The sequence below is a fragment of the Xenopus laevis genome, chromosome 1S (assembly GCF_017654675.1).
Source record: "Xenopus laevis strain J_2021 chromosome 1S, Xenopus_laevis_v10.1, whole genome shotgun sequence".
Taxonomy (NCBI): Eukaryota; Metazoa; Chordata; class Amphibia; order Anura; family Pipidae; genus Xenopus; species Xenopus laevis.
In genome coordinates this window covers 44122967-44146193 of record NC_054372.1, presented here as the reverse complement: position 1 = coordinate 44146193, position 23227 = coordinate 44122967, and the positions used below count along the sequence as shown (strand labels likewise).

The window sequence follows — 23227 nt, the reverse complement described above, 5'->3', positions numbered from 1 at the left end:
CAAGATGGTGACCCCCCGTAGCCAACTTTGAAAGCATAAATTATTTGTTTGATTAGGCTTGTGGTGCAGTAAGTTCATGTTTATATTTAGTATACAAAATACAGCATTTCTAGCCTTATTCTGTTTTAGACTTTACATGCCCTTTAAGGTGAATGAAGATCCAAATTATGGAAAGATCCAATATCTGGAAAACCCCAGGTCCCAAGCATTTTGGATAACAGATCCCATCCCTGTGAATTTGGTTTTGGAATGTGATGGAAAGGCACTTCTGAAAATTTGACCATATATTCCTGCTTTGTTGAACTTTTTATCTGAAGCTTTGTTAATTTAGATTAGAAGTTCACCTGTCGCCTCAAATTTGAGCACACACTCTGGTGGAGGAAACACTGGGATGAAGCTTCTGGTGCAGGCGGCTATGTTTAGTGAGCACTTTCCCCGGCACTTGCATTATGCCCGTGTGTCACGTCGGCAGTGTTCTCAGTTTTGCAACTTGGCTGCCTGCGCCATGAGCTAGACATGGCCTAGTATTTAACAAGTCCCTTTATTAATCTTTTTCCTTCTCTTATCCATTGCACTTAATACAAAGACTGTATTGCCTGAGTTCTAGAGTCCGATAGTACAAAGCAACAAACAAAAAAAAAAACATTCAGAGGGCTTGTAAATGTAACAAATATATTGTAAACACAAAATATCTTTTTACAAAACATTTTCTTATGCACAGGCACAAATATGTTAAACATTTGCTGCATACCTCTGTCTGAAAATAAAGTTGGTTAAACCAGTGCACACAAATGACGTTTTTAGAATCACAGCTGTTGTGCTAATATCTAGCTTGTCATGGGCTCGTGCTATAGAGTACTACATTGTTTTTCTTCTTGTTAAATTGCAGTTATGTTTAAAAGGACCTAACAAACAAATTAAGCAGTGGGGTATGGGAGCCTTCAAGAATGCTTGTGTCAGGCCACTGTGTATGGCAAATGGTATTTCTTGCCTTATGCATTTAGAAACCCTATACAATCCTAAACTTTATCCTTAAATCAGAATATGTGCATAAACACTTACTATCACTGGCATAGCCTCTGAGGTCCAAGTGAAGGTCTCAACAGAGAGACTTTTACATTACACTGTTGGACTAAATGATCATGCTTCTCTCTCATATTCTCTTAAGCTCTGTGTCCCATTAAATAGCATTTTCCCTAAGGTCCATTGAATAGTGTACCGAATTTTGGGAAGATTACCTGACTGGCAAAAATCCTGTTTCTTCTCCAGTATTATCTTTCTAACCAGTACACCTACTACTTAAAAATAAAACCTTAAAAGCAGCCATCTTTATTTATTTTTTTAAATGATACTAACTTTGTAAAATCTTTTCTTAGCAATCCAGAAGGCCTGTGTTTAGTCTGAAAACTCGGGTATCAAACAAGTACAATGACCTAGTAGTCTTAAGGTGGCCATACACGGGCCGATAAAAGCTGCCGACAGACCGAGTCGGCAGCTTATTGTCCCGTGTATGGGGGCCCCCGACGGGCTTCCCCGATCGAGATCTGGCCGAAAGTCGGCCAGATCTCGATCGGATGGGGTTAAAAATCCAGTCGGATCGCGGCCGCATCTGTTCGTTGATGCGGTCCCGCGATCCGACAGCCCGTTTGGCGAACGCTAGGATCCGATCGTTGGGCCCTAGGGCCCACGATCGGATCAGCCCGATATTGCCCACCTCAAGGTGGGCATATCGGAGGGAGATCCGCTCGTTTGGCGACATCGCCAAACGAGCGGATCTATCCGTGTATGGCCACCTTTAGGTACTGCCTTCACATGTTTATCTTTTACTGAACCTGTCCCAGTAGAGCTTACAATCTAAGGTCCCTATCCCATTCTCACCAAACAGACTAGGGGCAATTTCAGTAGGAGACGTTAACTTGCCTGTATGTTTTAACTTGAGCCTAGACATGCAGTATGATTTATTCCACTGATAAAATCTAAACCTGCAGAAAAAAAATCTTTGCAGGCATTTTGGTAGGGAAATATGCTCTATTGTCTGCAGCACTTCATGTATTATATAAGAAATATTTGTTTACTGCATATAAGTATGTATACATTTCAGTGACAGCTGCCATATTACTTGCCTTTGCTGAGACATGCTGAGTAGTGATACAAAAAAAAATATCTCTAGAGAACGGAAATATTTCTTTGGCTGCTTTCTACTACAGAATACAGTGGTGTGTCTCATCCAGAAAACAGGACATGGTTCAAAGAAACTACATTCCACGGCCATATCTTTATAGTGACATGGAATGGTCTCTCTCTCTCTGCTTACACTGGAGATAGCGGCAGCACTAACATTAGTTTTGGGAATCTCCAACTTTTGTGGTCTTGGTTAGTGCCACAGCCAAACAAAGAAGAATTGTGGAGTTGATAGCATTTTGTCTCCTTCCATTCTTGGCAATTGCCACATTAACAACCGGAAAAAAAAGCGAGAATCCAGCTGTTGCATATATTTTACACTGTCAAAGGGCAGCTTTATACGGTGTGAATCCATTTTCTAAGCACCATCCTACAGTGACTGGCTGAGGGGTTTTGGGAATGCTGTGTTCTCCCCAGCAAAATTAACCTGGATGGGCTTCACCGAGTTAAGAACATGTTTTATTTGCAGTAGTGCTTAGTCCTACTGATGCCTGAACTAAACAGTTTGGCGTAAAAATAAAACTGGGTAAATAGATAGCCTGTACAAAATAAAAAATGTCTCTAATATAGGCAGTTAGCCAAAAATATAATCTATAAAGGCTGGAGTGACTGGGTGTCTAACATAACAGAACAGAATGTCTGCTTTCAGCTCTCTAACTCTGAGTTAGTCAGCTACTGTAAGGGGGGCCACATGGGTCATAATTGTTCAGTGAGTTTGCAATTAATCCTTAGCATGCAGCTCAGATTCAAAAGCAACAGTTATGATCCATGTGGCCCCCTCAAGTCACCGATCGTTTACTGCCTTGTAACCAGTCAGTGGAAACCAATAGAGCTGAAAAACAGGAAGTAGTGTTCTGGCTATTATGTTACACATCCAGTCACTCCAGCCTTTATACATTACATTTTTGCTTAACTAAGAATATTGAAAACAATTTTTATTTTGCACAGCCTATTTATTTACACAGTTTTTATTTTTATACTGAACAATTCCGTTAACAGAAGAAGTAGGCTAGAAATGCTACAGTTTATATAAAATCACAATACAAAGCTTTACAGAAAGGAATTCAGATGTCACCAGCACAATTGGCATTAGGGGTTAATAATCGGCCCTTTAGCATTAGCTTCTGTAAGAGAATCAAACCTATTCTTCTGCTTGATGATCTGTGACAATCCCTTAGTTTAGCTTAAAGGGCATGTAAAGTCTAAAATAGAATAAGGCTAGAAATGCTGTATTTTGTATACTAAATATAAACATGAACTTACTGCACCACAAGCCTAATCAAACAAATAATTTATGCTTTCAAATTTGGCTAAAGGGGGTCACCATCTTGTAACTTTGTTACACATCTTTGCAAGACTAAGACTGTGCACATGCTCAGTGTGGTCTGGGCTGCTTAGGGATCGTCATAAACAAAGCTGCTTGAGTTCTGCATGGCTGGGAAGTAAGGTGGGGGCTCCCCCTGCTGTTCATAAGTATGATTGTTTCCCTGCAGAGCAGTTAGGGACTGTCTGACAATTCCTATCCACAACAGTAAATGAAGAGAGAATTTCACTGCATACAGTCAGGTTTCTGATAAAAACGGTACACATTTTTTAATTAAAGTATATTGGAGATAGGTTTCTTTTTCATTAAAGAAAGTAAAAACGGGATATTATTTTTTGCCTTTACATGCCCTTTAACAGCTGCTCAAATACACAGAGCCTGTGTATGTCATTGCAATTTCCAAGTAGCTGAACCCCTGGAACAACTTTGTAGGGCTGGATCATTACTGTTGTAGAGATGCTGCAACTTGCTTGTGCATTAAAGGAGAAACAAACCCGTACTAGAAAAAAACCCTACCCTAACTGCCCCCCCCTTGGCAAATGCCCCTAATTTTTTACTTACCCCTCCGTGCAGATCTGGCATCGGGAGTTCACCGGCTCCATCTTTTTTCGGTCTTCTTTAGAATCTGAGCAGAATCTGACGCATGCGCAGTTGGAGTAAATTTCTGGTCCCCAACGACTGCGCATGTGATGAAAGTCACGAAAATTTCCAAAAATGTTATGACTTTCGGCACATGCACATGCGAAAACGCAGCTCAGATTCCGAAGAAGACCGAAAAAAGAAGATGATGCCTGTGAACTCCCGAGGCTAGATCTGCATGAAGGGGTTAGTAAAAAAATTAGGGGCATTTGCCCGGGGGGCAGTTAGGCTGTGGGGGAGGAGGGAGGTTGGCCTACGCAGGGTAGGGGATTTTTCTAGTACGGATTTGTTTCTCCTTTAAGATCAGTATATCCAATCTAGATTTTTGAGCCATATTTGTACAGTAAGTAGTATGACCCCCCCCCAAAAAACATTTACTTTGCACAGTGTTGATTGTTAAATGGATAAAATAATTGTGAGTTTGTACTGTTCTGTTTCATGTAGCAGCTGCTTTCCCTTTCCTTTCACATGTGAGTGTGCAAGTGCTTATGTCTCACTCCGTGCTGTGCTTAGGCAGCATTTAAGGCAACGTTTTATGAGAACCACATGAAGTGGATAACGTAGGTGTATTTCAGTTCATGCCTCTCTATATCATAGCATTTATAAAAGCAGCAGCAGTGGGAACAGGTTTGATGGAATTTTTGCAGGAATTTCCTGGAAACGGAGAAAACAGATGCGCATGTAACGCTTTGCAGGCTCCTGTGTTTGAAGAAAAACACTCTTTGACAGGCTCCCAGGTACTTAACATGCTGAAGCGACTGAGAAATCATATTTTCTGTTCATGTCAGCGAATCACGCATTCAGAAAAGTTTAAAAATGCTCATGTATTCAGAAACTATGGGAAGCATTGCCACCTAGTCTGGGAATAGAAGTCCAACCAGGCAAGTTGGACTTTGTGTGTTAAAGGGGTGGTTAAGGTAACTTTTATTATGTTATAAAGCGGACAATTACAATTCTAAGCAACTTTTCAATTGATTTTCATTATTTATTTTTCATAGTTTTATAGTTATTTGCCTTTTTCTTCTGACACTTTGCAGCTTTCAAATTAATTTCTAATGAATTTCTAAAGAACAAATAGGCCTCTCCTATTCATATTCCAGTTTCTTTTCAAATCAATGCATGGTTGCTAGGGTTATTTGGACCCTAGTTACCAGATTGTTTAAAATGCAAATTGAAGAGCTGCTGAATAAAAAGCTAAATAACTCAAAAACCTTCAAAAATAAAAAATGAAAACAAATTGCAAATTATCTTATATCACTCTCTACATCAGTAATCCCCAACCAGTAGCTCGTAAGCAACATGTTGCTCTCCAACACCTTGGATGTTGCTCCCAGTGGCCTCTGGCTTGGAGGCAAGTTTTGGTTGCATAAAAACCAGGTGTACTGCTATATAGAGCCTCCTGTAGTCTTGCAGTCCGCATAGGGGCCATCAAATAGCCAATCACAGCCCTTATTTGGCACCCCAGGAACTTTTTGGATGCCTGTTTTGCTCCCCAACTCTTTTTATTTTTGAATGTGGCTCATATGTAAAAAAAAGGTTGGGGACCCTGCTCTACATCATACAAAAGGTTATCTCAAAGGTGAACAATGCCCTTTAAGGCATTTGAAGGCCTGCTTAACTCCATTTGGTTGATGCATAGCAAAAATGCCCTGTATATCCACATTGGAGACTGGGGGTATCATTATAATTGGATTGGGTTAATAATGAATTCACAACAGGGGCTGGATTAGTTCAGCTCCTGTGCCAGATGCAGATGTACTGTTGGGTCACTCTGCTAAGCTCTCTTCTATATGCCCATGACTCTCTTTTATATCTAATGTCTGGTGTGTCTTGTTGAAAATTCTGATACCACCAAAATCTACTTTAAAGGGGTTGATCATCTTTGAGATAGCTTCATTCTCATTTTTTATTATTTGTAGAGTGTCACAAACACTTTCCAAGATGGTGACCCCCTGTGACAAGTTTGAAGTCCTGGATCATTGCTGCTATTGACAATCTGAAACTTTAGGCTGGTGAAATAAGTTCAGTATATAAAACATGGCATTTTTAACCCTATTCATTTTTATGGTTTAGTTCTCCTTTGAGTTGCTGTCAAAACGATACAACTTGTCCTTCATCAGAGTGGGAGTGGAATGAGGCCTCCCAGCAGCCCTCCTGAGTTTATTGAAGCCAAAGGGTTGCTGGGAGTCCTGCAGTTTGAATTCTCTGCATATAGTGTAATGAACTGACATGCAGCATTATTGATGCACGCTGGCTTTTGCTGACTAAGTTACTTTTATGGAGCCGTGAGAATCCCAGGAAAGATGAGCAGCAATGCCATGACTCTTTATTCACGTCAGAAGTTTAGCAATGCTTATGCAGTATTTCTTTGCTGAGGTAATCGTCCTGAACAGTGATACTTGCTATAGAGTTCGGTCTTTTATTTGAGCTAATAGAAACCACATGCCAAACTTTTACAGTACAGTAGATTAGGCAAACATTGTCTTCTCTTTACCTTTTCTTTTACAGTTTCTTTACATGTTTTTTCTTCATTAGATAAAAATGTACTGTCAGAACCACTAATGGAGAGTAGTAGTAGTTCCATTGTCTACATTCTATAACATGTTTAAAATTACATTTATAATGTATTATCCTGTTTTATGGCCCCATGTAGTATTTAACAAAGCTTGACTTTTGTTTTAGTCATACGGACATGTTTCACTTTAGAAAAGGGACGTTCTTTTAAACATTCTCTGTCTAGCAGTGGTACTTACAAGTCCAAACACATGAACCTACCTTAACTAAGAAAACCACCTATGCACTGGAATACAAATGGGAACAGACACTTTTTTTTTTTTATTTTTTAAACCTCTAGAATTACAGGATTTCAAAGCTTTACTTTGGCCACATCAGCAAGCTTCCTTTCTGGCAGCCTGTGGCATTACCAAGGTTGGAGAGCTTGAGGTCTACATTTTCAATTGATTTCTGAATGAACAGTTCCAAATGTTGACATAGTTTACACTTTAAAGGCCAATACATCTGTGTTGCTGTTAGTTTGTTTTTAAATTTGTTCTGCCATACCAGGGACAAAAAATGTTATGGTAAATAACCTACTGCTGTTCTTTCAGTGGTACAAGGCATAATACAATGTGCTGTACCCTATGTTGGCAATTCTATTGCATTTGTTATGGTTGGTTCAGCTGTCCAATAGATATATCAGAGGCATTTATAAAGGACAATTCTTTTATATTGAGGGAGTGTTAGATCCACTGAAACGTTCATATCTTGACTAAACATATGCTTTTCCGAAGCCACAGCACAACGCTGAGCAGTTTCAAAGTACTCTGAGTTCTCAAAGTGATCGGCGGGGCGGAGACTTCACAGATGGAACCATTTAAAGTATAAGTAAACCTTGTGAATGTAAAATTAATGAGGGTGCTATTCTAAGCACTTTTGCAATGTACATTCACTATTTATTCTGTTTTATTCCAAGATATTAAGGGATACATGTACTGTTAATATGACTTAATTTTGTTACAACAGTGTCATCTGCTGGTCAGTTTCCCACCAGTCTGACCACCAAGTAGTCAAGGAAGTTGTCAGAAGAAAGAAAGAGGCTGCTCTGATGTTTTTCTGCTTAGGAACAAAAAAAATAGAAACCTTTCTCAAATCTTTCCTAAGCAGAAGAACATCAGAGCAGTCTCTTTCTTTCTCCTGACAACTTCCTTGACTACTTGGTGGTCAGACTGGTGGGAAATGACCAGCAGGTGGAGCTGTTGTAACAAAATTAATTCATATTAACAGTACATGTATCCCTTAATGAATGTACATTGCAAAAGTGCTTACAATAGCACCCTCATCAATTTTACATTCACTTATTTTTAAGGTTTACTTATCCTTTAAGACTGAACCCAAATTTTAACTTCGGTATAGCAATTTCAAGGACTTTATCTTGGGAAGGATTTGTCTTTTACTTTGTCTTTTTGCATAGGCCTTTAAGTTTCAAATGCCGAGTGGTTGGTAATAGTGACGGACGAATCTGACCCATTTAGCGTCGACCGAAAATTTGACAAATTTTTTTAGGCTCGACAAAATTTAGCGACAAATTTTTGATGCACTACAATTTTCTTCACCCATTAGAGTCTATGGCCTTCATTTTTGTGGCGAAACTTGGCAAAAACGGCACTTATCACTAGTTGGTAATCGCATATGGGTTCTTTGCATGTTTATTAAGGAAATCTACGATAACTAAACTTAGTTTATTTCTTTAAATGGAATCTTCCAGCCCAACCACCAAACTGTGTAATATCTGCGTTTTGCAGACTCACGGTATCGAGAAGCAGTTCTGGGTAGTGTAACCTGTGACTGCAGATAGAGGATGGAGTTCTGCACTGCTCACACTACTATGCTAGCAGCTGATTTAGGACTAGGAAAAGTAGATGATTGAAATTGCACTAATAACTATATTTGAAATTAATTCTATTTTTCTTTCTACATTAAACCCAGTTAATCCTAATACATTTTATTTAACACACATTAGTGCTGTGCCTTAAAGGGGCAGTGTATCACATCTTTGCATCACTTTTATTCTCTTTCACTCAATATTTGTCTTAAAACTTTTACAGTTGCCTTCAGTCATGTATTTTAACATAATCTGCAACTTCTCAAGATGGTTGCATGTATAGTTAGCTCTGATCCATTGCAACATGGGACCATCAATCGTGTGTCCCTTCGAAGTGCTACCCAAACTTTTCCTGGTACTCGTATTATTGCTTATTTTCGGCCTTACAACAGTGTGTTATCCATATCCAACAGTGAGTTTGCTTCTTGCCTTTTCTTTTTATACTTATACACGTCAACCATGTTTTTTTCCCCACATGCATTTCATATAGGTAATATTTCTTTGCAATTTTTTTCAGATGGATTCTGATCAGAACTCTGGGGAGAATCCACAAGAACAAAAGTAAGTATCATGCCAAAAAATGTATTATACTTTTTTTTTTGTTTCTAAATAAAAAATATCCATGTTCTTGGTTTGTTCTTGTGTATTTACTGGTGTAACTTTCTGAAGTCTGAAAAGTCCAGAAAGTTCACCTTGTTCATAAAAATATTAACGTTAAGGCCAAGGGTACCTTAAGTGGATCCTCTGCCTGAATTTTATACAGAGGTGAAGGTGCTTCTTTAGGTATACCCATAGACTGATACAGTGTTGGTCTGTGTGGAGCATTACTGAGTGTATTTTGGCACAGAAACATGAACGTTTTCACATGGAAATATGCTCAGTGTAGCTGCACCTAGGCCTGTCAATGAAGCTACAATCATTGTGGCACATAATTAAAGCTGAAGCCCAGTCACTACAATTTAATAAAGAATTATACATAAAATGCAATTATATGGATCTAAGTACTGTTTGGCTACACACATGGATGACCACACCTGTTAGACAGGTTACTGTTTGTGTCTCTACACTGGAATGCAGAAAGTATATTTCTGGATTCACACCAGAAAGTAATAAATAATAGTAAACATTTTTTGACCCAAATGAAACCTAACTTCTAGTTGATCCATAAGAAGGTCAAATAACTTAGAAGCCTGTTTTGTTTGGCTAAAAGGGGAGGAAAAAAATAATTGTTGACTTGAAGATGGTGTCCCGCAAACCCTTTTCTTGAAGCTATCTAATTTAGGCAACTTTTATTGAATGGTCCCTCATGTATTTACTAGCAAAGGTTATTTACTAGCAAAGGTTAATGCCTTTTGGGCTGTTATGGATTTAGTTTGATAGCTATAATATGTATGTATATGTCAGCCAGATTCAATGATATCCCTGAACCTGTAAATTAAAACATACCTCACTAAACTTATCTAAATCTGATATCTTTAGTATTGTTACTTATCATGTGTGTTGTTTCTGGCCCTAGTAAAAAGCAGTTGAAACTGGAAAAAGTGGATAAACTCCATCAGGACTTGATTGGATGCTGTTCAAGCCAAGTGTTTAATCAGTTGTAATTTTGTATAGACCTTATTTAAACAAACTTGAACTTGGTCTGTACCCTAGGAATTGCAGCTTGCTTACCCTAGCTACTGCAACTGTGGTGCAAATGCATCTTTGTAGCATCATTTTATTGTATATTTTTCCTTCACTATGGTTTTTCTGGTTAATGTTTGACTAACATAAAAAGTCCAAATACGATTTTTTCTTCAGCACACCACTTACTTTTTCCAGGGTGCATCCACTCCCAAGCTGCCTCCAAGTCAGCCAAATTCCTTATCTTGAATAACAGGATATGAAGCACACCATCCTCAGGCTTTGCCTTTAAAACATTTTATTTCAGCTGAATTCACACACAAGCTTTCGGGGGGAAAACCCCTTCCTCAGGTGCCTAACAAAAAAAAAAATCCAGCAGCTTTAATTCTAAACCGATTCAGCATTAAAAACCAACACGAGTGCTTCCACTTTCAACTTGTATTAACTGAATAGATCTAAGTTCCAAATAAAGCATGAATGTAGAATTAACTCTGCCGTTGCAAAGTCAGCGCTGCAAAATATGTTGCCGCTCTATAAATACATGATAATAATAACAATAACATAATAATAATAATAGAGCAAGTAATATTTGAGCTTCTTGGGGATTGTGTAAGAAAATATTCTGCCTTCTTATATATATACATATATAATATGTGTGTGTGTGTATATATGTATGTATATGTATATATATATATATATGTATGTGTATATATATATATATATATATATATATATATATATATATATATATATATATATATATATATATATATATATATATATATATATATATATAATAAGTCACAGCAAAGCATTCTTAATTATTATTCCTGGCTATAGGATGACCTAGTTATGAATGCACCTGCATGTGTTTCCAGCACTTGCTTCTGAATAAGGTAAACTATCATTGACATCCAAATTTGTACCATGTATATTTTAGATGCTCCCAGTTTTACTTTAGTATAAGAAAAGGGGAAAATGAACATAAATTTGAGTGTAGTACAGCCACATCACAGTTACCACATTATATTCTGTGAGGGATTGCATTTTATAGTCTGAGAAGTACACCCTATAATGATAATAATAATAATTATATAAAACCCTATAATAATTTGGGCTGCTTAGCAGTTTGGATGTTTATCATTGGTCTCACATGATAGAAATATGTTTAGGTTTGTATAATACTTGGATGCCTTTCAGGCTGAGTGGGTGTATGCCTGAATCACTTTTAAAGTGATGCGTGACCTCTCAGAGGGGGGGGGGGGTGTGTGTAATTTTTTTTTAATATATATATATATATATATATATATATATATATATATATATATATATATATAATATCACTTGTATGCACAGCACTGCACATTTTTACAATACAGGAATAGTACAGGCATGGGAAACCAATATATGAAAATAAAAAAATAATAAAAAGGAAAATTGTAGTTACTTACCGGTATGTTATTTTAAAAATTGGAATAGGTGTAGATCTCATTTCAGCTTGAATTTGAAAAAAAAAAAACATTTCTAAATGATCATGCTTTCCATTTGAATTCCATTTAGGCAGCTGGCCATGTTTTATATCACGTTTCCACTACAATTTTTCTTGTCCTCTGTTCCCCCAGTTCATCCTACTGTCCCTGCGCACCTCTCCTGACTGGTAGAAGTGTGCAGAGGAGAAAGTCGGGATAGGGAGTGGTGGTGGCAGAAATATTATTCTATCACACTTCTACATTCCATGACTTCTTTCAAGGCTTTACTGTTGCTTTAAGTGCAACTAAGGATTCACCAAATCCACTTTTCCTGGATTTGACCGAATACCGTAGCTTCCATCTTCTTGGTTAAATCCTGCACCATATCATAATTAGCATAACTGTGGGAGGATGTGCATGCACAAAAAACGTGTTCGTTCATGTAATCATATGATCTAAAACAGGGTTGCCCAAAAGGTATATTGGGATCTACCAGTAGACCTTTAGCTGGTGATCAGTAGATCTCAAGACACTGTCAACAAACAGCTTCACTAAATCACCCTCCTATTTCATTCTTTTCATTCAGATAAATGTCACGTGAAGGTTACATAAGAAATAGTTGTTTGTTAAATGTAGCAAGATGCATTTTCTTATAAATCAATATTTAAGTACTATTTTCCATGGAACAGAATGCTAACAATGATTTTATGGATGTATATCATAATGGGCCAACATCACTAAAAGGAGACCTCGCATAAGTAAAGTATGGGCACTCCTGATATAAAATCATATGATTTTAATGCAGTGGCGTAACTACGAGTGATTTGATTGGGCCTGGGCGCTCCGGAGACTATATAGCTAGCACATTTTTCTGCTGTGTGTTTGGGGCGGGGCATTTTTACAGTTTTAAGGGTTCAGATTCTGTTTAGCTAAATCTTTCCAAAAAAGTCTAGGATTCTGCCGAGACTCTGATTTGGTGCAACATGTAAAGAATACTTTCCCCAGAATTCCAGAGTAATAATGGCCACCTGCACAGTGCCATGTGCTTTGGCAAGTTGCCAGTCAGGTCCCAACCCATAGTTTAATAATGATTGATTAGCGAGTTGACCTGCCATTCTGAACACCTTCTGAACACCTTCTGGCTGTAGTCATGCAACTCCTTGTTACTTGATCAGGAAGCAGAGGGACTTCAGCTCTCTGAACCCACAATTTCACAGTGAAACAAGAGAGGTTGGATGACTCTTCCAGCTTAAAGGGGAAGGAAACCTAGTTGGCGCAAACCCCCCACCCCTCTCCCGTTTGTTGCCCACCCTCCCTCCTCCCCCCTGGCCTACCCGTCCCGCTGGGCAAATGCCCCTAACTTGTTACTTACCCTTCTGCGCAGGTCCAGTCCAGGGAGTTCACAGACGACATCTTCTTCCACGCGATCTTCTTCCTGCTGTGAACGGCGTTTTGGCGCATGCGCATTAGGATTATTTCGCTGGTATGGATCTACTGCGCATGCGCCAAAAGTCACACGCATGCGCAGTAGATCGTACCGACGAAATGATCCTACTGCGCATGCGCCGTTCAAAGCCGGAAGAAGATGTCGTCTGTGAACTCCCTGGACTGGACCTGCGCAGAACGGTAAGTAACAAGTTAGGGGCATTTGCCCAGCAGGACGGGTAGGCCAGGGGGGAGGAGGGAGGGTGGGCAACAAACGGGAGGGGGGGTGGGGGGTTTGCGCCTACTAGGTTTTCTTTCCCCTTTAAGGGAAAGTTTGGATATAGTCCATGCTAGCCTGAGGCAGGCAAACTATCATGTTTTTTTCTTAAATCAGGTGTGTGTGTGTGTGTGTGTGTATAAAGAAAATAAATAAAAAACATTCTGGCAGTTCAGATAGTATTTTGCACAGTATTGTTTACATTAATACATCTGAATGAGCTTCTGTCAAACGGGATATTTTCCTGTTATATATTAGAAAGGGTATGTAAAAAATGTAAAAAAAAAAAAAAAATGCTGTACATGCTTAAGAACACAGGTGTAAAATCTGACCTTAATCCATGCTATCTATGTGTTTTTTACCAAATGAAAGAAAAGTATTTTTGCCAAATTCATTTCTGTTTTACAAGTTACAAACCATTTATTCCTACATCTACAGATTCCGTTTTAAGGTATACAAGCCTAATCTTGCACACTTTATCTTTAGAAACAGTCATTGGCCTTTCGTGACTAGAACGATTTATGCCTTCTTGTTTATAGTTTGTGCTCTGAAAAAAAATGAATATAAAAGAGACACCAAGTAACTTCACTACAAAAAACTTGCAGTATTAGTGGTTGGGCAATTAAGCATCATTGTATGTATGCAAAGCTCCATGGGTTTCCCTAGTGCAAAATCGGGTGGTTTTTGCTAGTGAGCCTATAAAAATCAATACCTCACTTAATTAGTGGGCACTTTATAATCCATGTAGATTATAATCTAAAACAGACATACAATTTAGAATATTTATGCTGTTTTACTTGGCCTGTACAGATCACTGATCTTTATATTTCACCTATTGAAGTATCCTGTCTATTTCCTTTGGGAATTTGTATATTGACTCAAGTGCTATATCAAGGCCTCCTTGTGGCCATCCATGAAGACCTTCCAATATGTTTAGTCTGTGCTAAGAAAGGCAATACTATGCAGGTATGCCTCCTGTACCCAGCACTGCTTCAAAATATGGTCTATAGCAGGGGTCCCCAATCTTTTTCACCTGTGAGCCACATTCAACTGTAAAAAGACTTGGGGAGCAACACAAGCACGAGAAAATCACTGGGGTGTCAAATTAGTGCAGTAATTGCTTTTTTGTAGCCCTTATATGAACGGGGCTCTGTTTGGGTGTAAACCTGTGTTTTTGCAACCAAAACTTACCTCCAAGACAGGAACTGAAAATGGAGCACCTGCTTTGAGACTTTGAGGGAGCAACATCCAAGGGGTTGGTGAGCAACATGTTGCCCACGAGCCACTGGTCTATGGGGGAACGTTTTAAGCCCTTGGTGGACCCTGGGCAAAGAGCCAAATGATGGGCCCCATGATCGGCAAAATGTTTTAAAGGCCACACCCACTTTTTGGCCTCACCCCTTAAACACATTTTACCTAAACACAACCCAGATGTAAATCCCTTAGTAAAATGAATAACGACATATTAAACTTAGGCATACCAGTATGACTACTACAGAAAATTGATAATCATCTCATTAACCCGAGCTGTACCAGTATAATCAATGTAGAAATGACCAATGAACACTCCATCAATTCCAGATGTGTCTGCAAGATCATTGAAAAATGTCCAATAAGCACTCCATTAATGTCAAACATGCCAGTAAGACCACTTTGGGAGACGACATTCAGTGAATATATAAAATATAAATATATAAATGAACAGTGACAATTTCATGTTCCTCCAGAACTCATATAAGGATGGAACATACATTATTTCATGTATAAGTACCCCCAGAACTCATAAGGATGATACAGAGACTTATTTCATGTATAAATACCCCAGAACTTGTATAAGGATGGCACAGAGATTATTTCATCTATAAATACTCCCATAACTCGAATAAGGATAGCACAAAGATTATTTCATGTATAAATACTCGTATAAGGATGACACAGATATTATTTCATGCATAAACACCCCCATAACTCGTATAAGGATGGCACAGAGATTATTTCATGCATAAATACTCCCATAACTCGTATAAGGATGGCACAGAAATTTTTCATGTATAAACAACCCCAGAACTCCTATAACTCGTATAAGGATGGCACAGAGATTATTTAATGTATACATACCACCAGAACTCGTGTAAGGATGGCACTGAGATTATTTCAGGTATAAATACCCCCAGAACTCTTATAAGGGTGGCACAGAGATTATTTTCATGTATAAATACCGCCAGAACTCTTATAAGGATGGCACATTGATTATTTCATGTATACTTTAAAAAAAACCAAAACGCATATAAGGATGGCACATAGATTATTTCATGTATAAATACCCCCAAAGCACATATAAGGATGGCACATAGATTATTTCAAGCATAAACACCCCAGAACTCATATAAGGATGGCACATAGATTGTTTCATGTATAAATACCCAATCTCTTTGTTACACAAAACGGAGACCCTATAGGGATATGGTACAGGGTATAGCTGTAAGGGAGGAGTCGTCTCTCCTCCTAGTGGAGGAAGCTATACCCCATGGGCCCTGTGTCCCACAGACGTCTGAAGAGAAAAAGATTTAACTGTTTGTAAAACAAAATCCCCTTATTTGATCTCATACCAGCTTTCAGTAAGTACAGTAAAAGCTTCAACCGTGTAGATATTTCCTATATAATTATATTACTCTCTTACTAGAGTTAACTGTTATTATTATTTGCTCCAACATCCTGCCTCTTTTCGTTATGATGTAGGAAGTTGTTGACTACAGTTGTATTATTATATTATTGTGTCCCAGAGAGAAAACTAGCAGTGGTTTGTGTAGAAGGGTGGAATGGGGGCACGTGAGGTCTATTGATATGTAAGCTTCAAAACAGCCACCTCCTCGTCTAAAAATAAAGGTATTTTTTTTCTTTCCGCCTCTGCCCAGCCTTTTATAGTGCTGTGCTCCATCATACAATTTCAGACATTTTAAAATAAACAAAACTGCAGTTTATTGGCTGTGCTTCAACTAGCCCTTCTCTTCACGTTCTCTTTGCTGCTTTCTTGTGAATGGAAAATGAAAACCTCTAGACTATCAATGGTCTTGAGAACAGATCTGAGACTGTAAATACCCCAAGGCCTGGCCTAAAGCATGAAAGGGGAAATCGGAATTGTACTGAGGCAGCAATAAATATGTTTAAAAAAATTTCCATAACTCTGTAACGCATTTCATACCCTCTGGTACTTACTTATAGGTGATTACTAATGATCACATATGAGTAAGTACCGGAGGGTACTAAACACGCGAGGTGGAGGAACATGGGGTCAGTATGCTGAAATGTTAATATATTTTTTAATAAATTATGAATTTTTTTACAATGTTGAGTTACGAGAATTTTTTGAAACATTTGTGAGGTGTGCCCTGGGAACCAGCACATTTGATCCCTGGACTGACCTTTTCACGACCCCAAGTATTAGGATCTATTCTATAGCAATAAGTATGTAATGACTTCCAGTGTGTGCGCGTGTTTAGGGTACCGTATATACTCGAGTATAAGCCGGCCCGAGTATAAGCCGAGGTACCTAATTTTACCTATGAAAACTGGGAAAACCTATTGACTCTAGTATAAGCCTAGACACAACTACAGCCCTGTCTCCCAGCAGCGCACATTCCGCCAAAGCGAACCCCCCAGCGATCAACCGGACTTCTTTGCAAAGTTGATGGTGACAGAGAATTGCCAAACAGATTAGTGTGTGCATTGTCCCACTACCATGTGCAGAGGGTGCTGTGTGATATTGCCATCACTGTTAATCTTTCATATAACCAACAGAGGGCGCTGTTTGATATTGCCATCACTGTTAATCCTTCATATAACCAACAGAGGGCACTGTGTGATATTGCAGTCATTGTTATTCTTTGATATAACCAACAGAGGGCTCTGTGTGATATTCTTTCATATAACCAACAGAGGGCGCACTGTTATTCTTTCATATAACCAACAGAGGGTGCTGTTTTATTGCAGTCACTGTTATTCTTTCATATAACCAACAGAGGGCGCTGTGTGATATTGCAGTCTCTCCCCAAGTGAACTGTTGGTATAGGAATGATTAAAAGTGACTGCAATCTCAGCTACTGCTCGCTGACCCGAGTATAAGCCGAGGTAGACTTTTTCAGCACATTTTAGATGCTGAAAAACTCGGCTTACTATACTTATAGTATATATGGTATTCTTTATTGAAAGCAGAAAAAGTTATCGAATTTCGATACCAGTGACTAATATGGTGCAAATTATTTATTTTAAACTGGTTATACATGTACAGATATAATTAGATATGGGGTTTTATCTGATTTTTAGCATCTCTCTCCAAGGAACCATCCGATAATACATAATCATACAGAGGATGTTGACCTTTTGGTAGATCGGACACATTTGAAAGATGATTATCATAGAAAAATTGGATGATGTTCCCGACTGCTATCTTTACATGCATGGCCAACGGTTCTATAGATCATATGATTCACCATCCGTTGGTTATAGTATAATTCCTGACTTTAATTCTGAAATGAATTTGTTGAATAATTATAGCTACAGCTATGCAGATAAACAGCTATGGCAATATATAATTTATTGGGGGTTTTAGGACCCATACTGATGAGCACTCAAACCTGCGTTCCGTTTTAAAGCACTCAGCTGCAGGGGACTGCAGGAAGGAGTGCACTGTACTGACACAGGTGCACGTAAGCCTTGAACTCAGGTTGAATGCAACATGCTGCGTTCCACTGGAGCTTGGCTCTAACTTACGCTAACTACGCTTACAGGCCCCTTTAAATGAATTTGATGCGTTTTTTTCTGTCCTCCCATGCTGCTGAGCACTTTAAAACGAAATGAAGGGGAGCGCAGGTTTGAGTGCTCTTCAGGATGAACCCTTACATACTCACTTTGTTCCTTTTAAATTTGCATGGACAATCCTAAAAATTAAACCAAAAATGAGCAAGGTTTAAATTGGAGACATTCATTTTAGTGAGAAGAACACAAATTCAAATTAAGTAGTACATATGCAAAGATCAAATCCAGGATCAGGAGTGAGAAAACAGATTAAAGACATGACTGATTCAAATTAATACTGTAATTTATTAAGGTGCTGATCTTGCATACCAATTCAGCCTGTGTATTGACCTACATATGGGGCTGAATCAGGTATTTGTTCCTTATGGCAACATGGTCAAGCAAAGATAGTCTAGATACTGTACAGAAAGTTTTTTTTTTCCTGATACTTTTCTGCCAGAGGTGTCTTACAGACAGCAATATATTCAGCCATTTAAGTTGTTTTTTTCCCAATTGTTTGTGCATTTATAAACAGGTTTGGTGATCAACATACTGAAATCATCTATAGGAAATGGTAAAATTACCTTTTTTAGAGCAGATGCTTGGATGGAAGCATGCACCAGCCTTTTGGTAAAAGGTACATTAAGACACCCCTGGAACACTTTTTTTTTATAGATTTTATTACACACATTTATTCACCATTATTAGCATAAATGCAATTTCAACATGCACACAACATAACAACTAGAATAGTGCTGTGTTGTACAGTCATATACATTAGACCGGTATACAAATTGCAAAACTTAAAACCGTGTATGACACAACTTGCTATTTCCTTCAACCCATTTTAATAGTTATTTTATCTCAGTGTGACAGAAATAGTGCTAGTTCCTTCATCTAATCCCTTTTATTAAACTGTCTTTCCTTTTCATTTTGAGAGAAAACAATGGCTCAAATAACTGGTACGTACTTCAGAAAATCACTCTCATTCCAAAACAAACGATGAGTATAACATGCTGTTCTTGTGACTTTCTTGAAATAATCCTGCAATCTGTTTAAATAGTCTATTTATGGTAGTAAGATTGGCTAATATTTTAAGAATCTTCATTGGTAAATGTGCTTAACATTTCTATTTTTTTTCCATTTCCCAAGAGCTCTGATCGTCTTAAGCTCTGATCGTCTTAAGAGTTTTTTCCTGCCATTCCTAAAGTTTGCAGTCTGCTCTTTGGAACTTTAAATGTTTCTGAAAATGTTCAGCATGTGTTTCTCATTGCCAACTAATCAAAGAAAAGGTTAAGTGAGAAGTCCAAGGGAAGCAAAGTTGTATTATATTGCAATACATATATTCTTTATAGCAAATGCAGGAGAAGAAAATACATGGTCTAATGTAGGAATCTTCTTCAAAAAGAACTTATGAATAGATTTAAGGAGAAGGAAAGGTCTTTTTACTTGGGGTGTCAAAAGTTAGGCACCCCCAAGTGATCGCATGTACTTACCTGAAACCCCGGGCCGGTACATCTACTAGGAGAAAACTGCACCGGCCAGGGATTCTTCCAGAGAGCACCACTGAGCGATTGGCTTCTAGCTTCTTCTTGCGGATGTGCAGTAGTGCAAAAAGCCTAACAAAAAAGCCGGCTTTTTCATTCTTCATGCATCTCCCCCGGGAAATTTGAAGAAAGAAGAGGCAGGAAGACGATCAATCCGTGGTTCTCACTGGAAGCATCCTGGCTCAGTGCAGTTTTCTCCTAATAGGAGCACCAGCCCGGGGTGTCAGGTAAGTAAATATAATCACTAGGGCGTGCCTAACTTTTGGCACCCACAAGTAAAAAGACCTTTCCTTCCCCTTTAAGCTATTTGGGCACTTCTACCATGAAACAAATAATGTCCTGGCCCAGTACTCCAATATACTATATAGCCCCCAGGGAAAAACTTAAATTTGCAGAACTTGAAGGTAACATTTAGTAAAAAGAGACACTTCTAGTTACAAAGTTTGTACAAAGTATTCATAAGCTGACGCACCCCGTCAAGGCAGTGCCATGCGTCAGTCCTAACTAAGTGAAAAAAAAAATATATACATATGAAAAAGTTTGGGAACCCCTCTTAATTCTTTGGAGTTTTGTTTATCATTGGCTGAGCTTTCAAAGTAGCAACTTCCTTTTAAACAGTAGTATTTCAGCAGTGACAAAGTTTATTGGATTAACAGAAAATATGCATCATAACAAAATTAGTCAAGTGCATAAGTTTGGGAACCCCAACAGAGATATTACATCAATACTTAGTTTAGCCTCCTTTTGCAAATATAAAAGCCTCTAGACGCCTCCTATAGCCTTTGATGACTGTCTGGATGGCGGTATTTTTGATCATTAGTCCATACAAAATCTCTCCAGTTCAGTTAAATTTGATGACTGCCGAGCAAGGACAGCCTGCTTCAAATTATCACATAGATTTTCCATGATATTCAAGTCGGGGGACTGTGACGGCCATTCCAAAATATTGTACTTCTCCCTCTGCATAAATGCCTTTGTAGATTTCGAAGTGTGTTTAGGGTCATTGTCTTGTTGAATTATCCAACCCCTGCATAACTTCTAACTTTGTGACTGATGCTTGAATATTATCCTAAATAATTTGTTGATATTGGGTTGAATGCATCCGATTCTTAACTTTAACAAGGGCCCCAGTCCCTGAACTAGCCACACAGCCCCACAGCGTGATGAAACCTCCACCAAATTTGACAAGTATTTAGCAGGTGTTTTTCTTGGAAATGTGGTGTTCTTTTTCCACCATGCAAAGAGCTTTTTGTTATGACCAAATAACAGTCCAAAACAATTTGTTCCAAAATGACTGTGGCTTGTCTAAATGAGATTTTTCATACATCAAGCGACTGTTTGTGGCGTAAGTGCAGAAAGGGCTTCTTTCTCATCACCCTGCCATACAGATGTTCTATGTGCAAATTGCGCTTAATTGTAGACCGATACACTACCTGCAGCAAGATGTTCTTACAAGTCTTTGGAGGTGATCTTTGGATTGTATGTAACCATTCTCACAATCCTACGCATATGCCGCTCCTGTATTTTTCTTGGCCTGCCAGACCTGGGTTTTACAGCAACTGTGTCTGTGGCCTTCCATTTCCTGATTACATTCCTTACAGTTGAAACTGACAGTTTAAAACTCTGAGATAGCTTTTTGTAGCCTTCCCCTAAACCATGATACTGAACAATCTTTGTTTTCAGATCTTTTGAGATATGCTTTGAGGATCCCATGATGTCACTCTTCAGAGGAGAGTCAATAATTGGTTCTCACACCTGCTTTTTGGTTTAGATTGTATGTCAAAGTCTTCATTTTGGAACTTGTTTTCTCATTGATATGAATTGTCTGGTTTTACAAGGTACATGTACTGAGATTTTCAGTGACAAGTATAAAAAGGTTGTGCACATCATGTAGGTTGTGCACATCATGTAGGAAGATACTACAGTCTGACAATCTCTATTCTGTCACTTCAAATGACTGAATGTCACTTTTGCTGTGAAATCTAACTCGGGAAACACGTTTAAAAAAAAATGTTGGGTGCAAACAGCCATTGGTGATCATTAGGCCAAAGTAATGACCTTATGGATGTTCAGACTGAAGCTTTTCCATGGGCGATTCTTGCCATTATGCTGCCTGAGGCAGCCTTCTTTCGCCGCCCCCACCCCTCCCCATGGCACTAACCTTTACAGCTCCGGAGAGGGCAGGGGTGGTTGACGATGCTTAGTGCAGAGAGCGCAATTGGGCTCTCTGCACCAGATAAGCTGAATTTCCGTGTTGAAAACCGGAAATTCGGCTCTTAGTCACCAGGAGCGGCATTTTTGCCGCCCCTGGCAACCTGGGGGACCCTGCCGCCTGAGGCGAGTGTCTCAACTCGCCTCATCGGTGGAGCGCCTCTGAGCTTTTCCATTGTTGAACTACATTGCACCTGCTTTTGCCCTTACATGCTGTTTAGGCCTTAGAAACATCTTGGGGATTGCTTTGGGAGCACAGGCAGGGTCGCCATCAGGGGGTAGAGTTGTAGGGGGCCCAGAGGGTAAGGGGGCCCGGCCACGCCAAACTTACTTGATTAGCCGGGCCCCCCCCCTCGGAGAGCTGCTGACTTCGGGAAGGCATGGACGTTTAAGGGGCCCTGGCCACCAATTTTTTTTTCTCATGTGGGGTCCTAGCAACTAATATTTTTTAATGGGGGGTCCCTGGCCACAAATGTTTTTTTTATGGGGGGCCCTGACCACCAATATCTTTTTATTTTTTATTAACATGTGGGAACCCTAGCCACCAATATTTTTTTTGTTTTTTTACTGTGTGGTGGGTGGCGGACCTGTGGGGTGGGGAGGGCGGACCTGTAGGTGGGCGCAGCCCAGGGGGCCCAGGAAATTTTGTCGTATTGTTCCCTGTGATTTCTGATGGCGGTCCTGAGCACAGGTTGAATAATCTAAAGATAAGGAAGGAAAATTACAAGTTAACTGTATATACTCCAGACCAGTTGAATATATGATGTATTTTCATGTACTCGTGTATAGTGTAGGCCTTTGCAAGTACATATCAAATACCACTGTTGTATATAGAAGCTGTGTGATTAAATGTAATAAAACCTCAGTTTCTGTAGCACTTGTTCCCATACTGTGGGGCTGACCCTCTTGGGAGGCCATGTAGCAGTGTTGGGGGGGGGGGGTAGTAACGGATAGTTCACCTTCAACTTAAAAGCCATTCTTTCACGGCTCCAGCATAAATCTGCACTGAAATCAGTTTTTTAAAAGAGCAAACAGATTTTTTTAATATTTCATTTTGAAATCTGACATCGGGCTAGACATTTTGTCAGTTTCCCATGTGCCCCCAGTTATTTGACTTGTGCTCTGATAAACTTCAATCACTCTATACTGCTGCACTGCAAGTTGGAGTGATGTCACCCCATCCCTTCCCCCCAGCAGCCTTACAATAGAACAATGGGAAAGTAAACAGATAACAGCTCCTGGACACAAGATAACTGCTGCTTGGTATAAGAATAGCACTCCGTAGTAAAACTCCATGTCCCTCTGTGACTCCTTCAGTTACATTGTGTAGGAGAAACAATAGCCTGCCTGAAAGCA

General features: G+C 39.1%; 1 protein-coding gene across 1 annotated transcript in view; it reads left to right on the top strand.

The window, feature by feature from the left end:
• The window catches only part of tmem131l.S (transmembrane 131 like S homeolog), a 75430-nt gene that overhangs the window by 5005 nt on the left and 47198 nt on the right, over positions 1-23227 (top strand). Inside the window, exon 3 of the mRNA XM_018243254.2 lies at positions 9043-9086. Coding sequence (XP_018098743.1) covers positions 9043-9086 — 44 coding nt within the window. The remainder of the gene's footprint in view (positions 1-9042; positions 9087-23227) is intronic.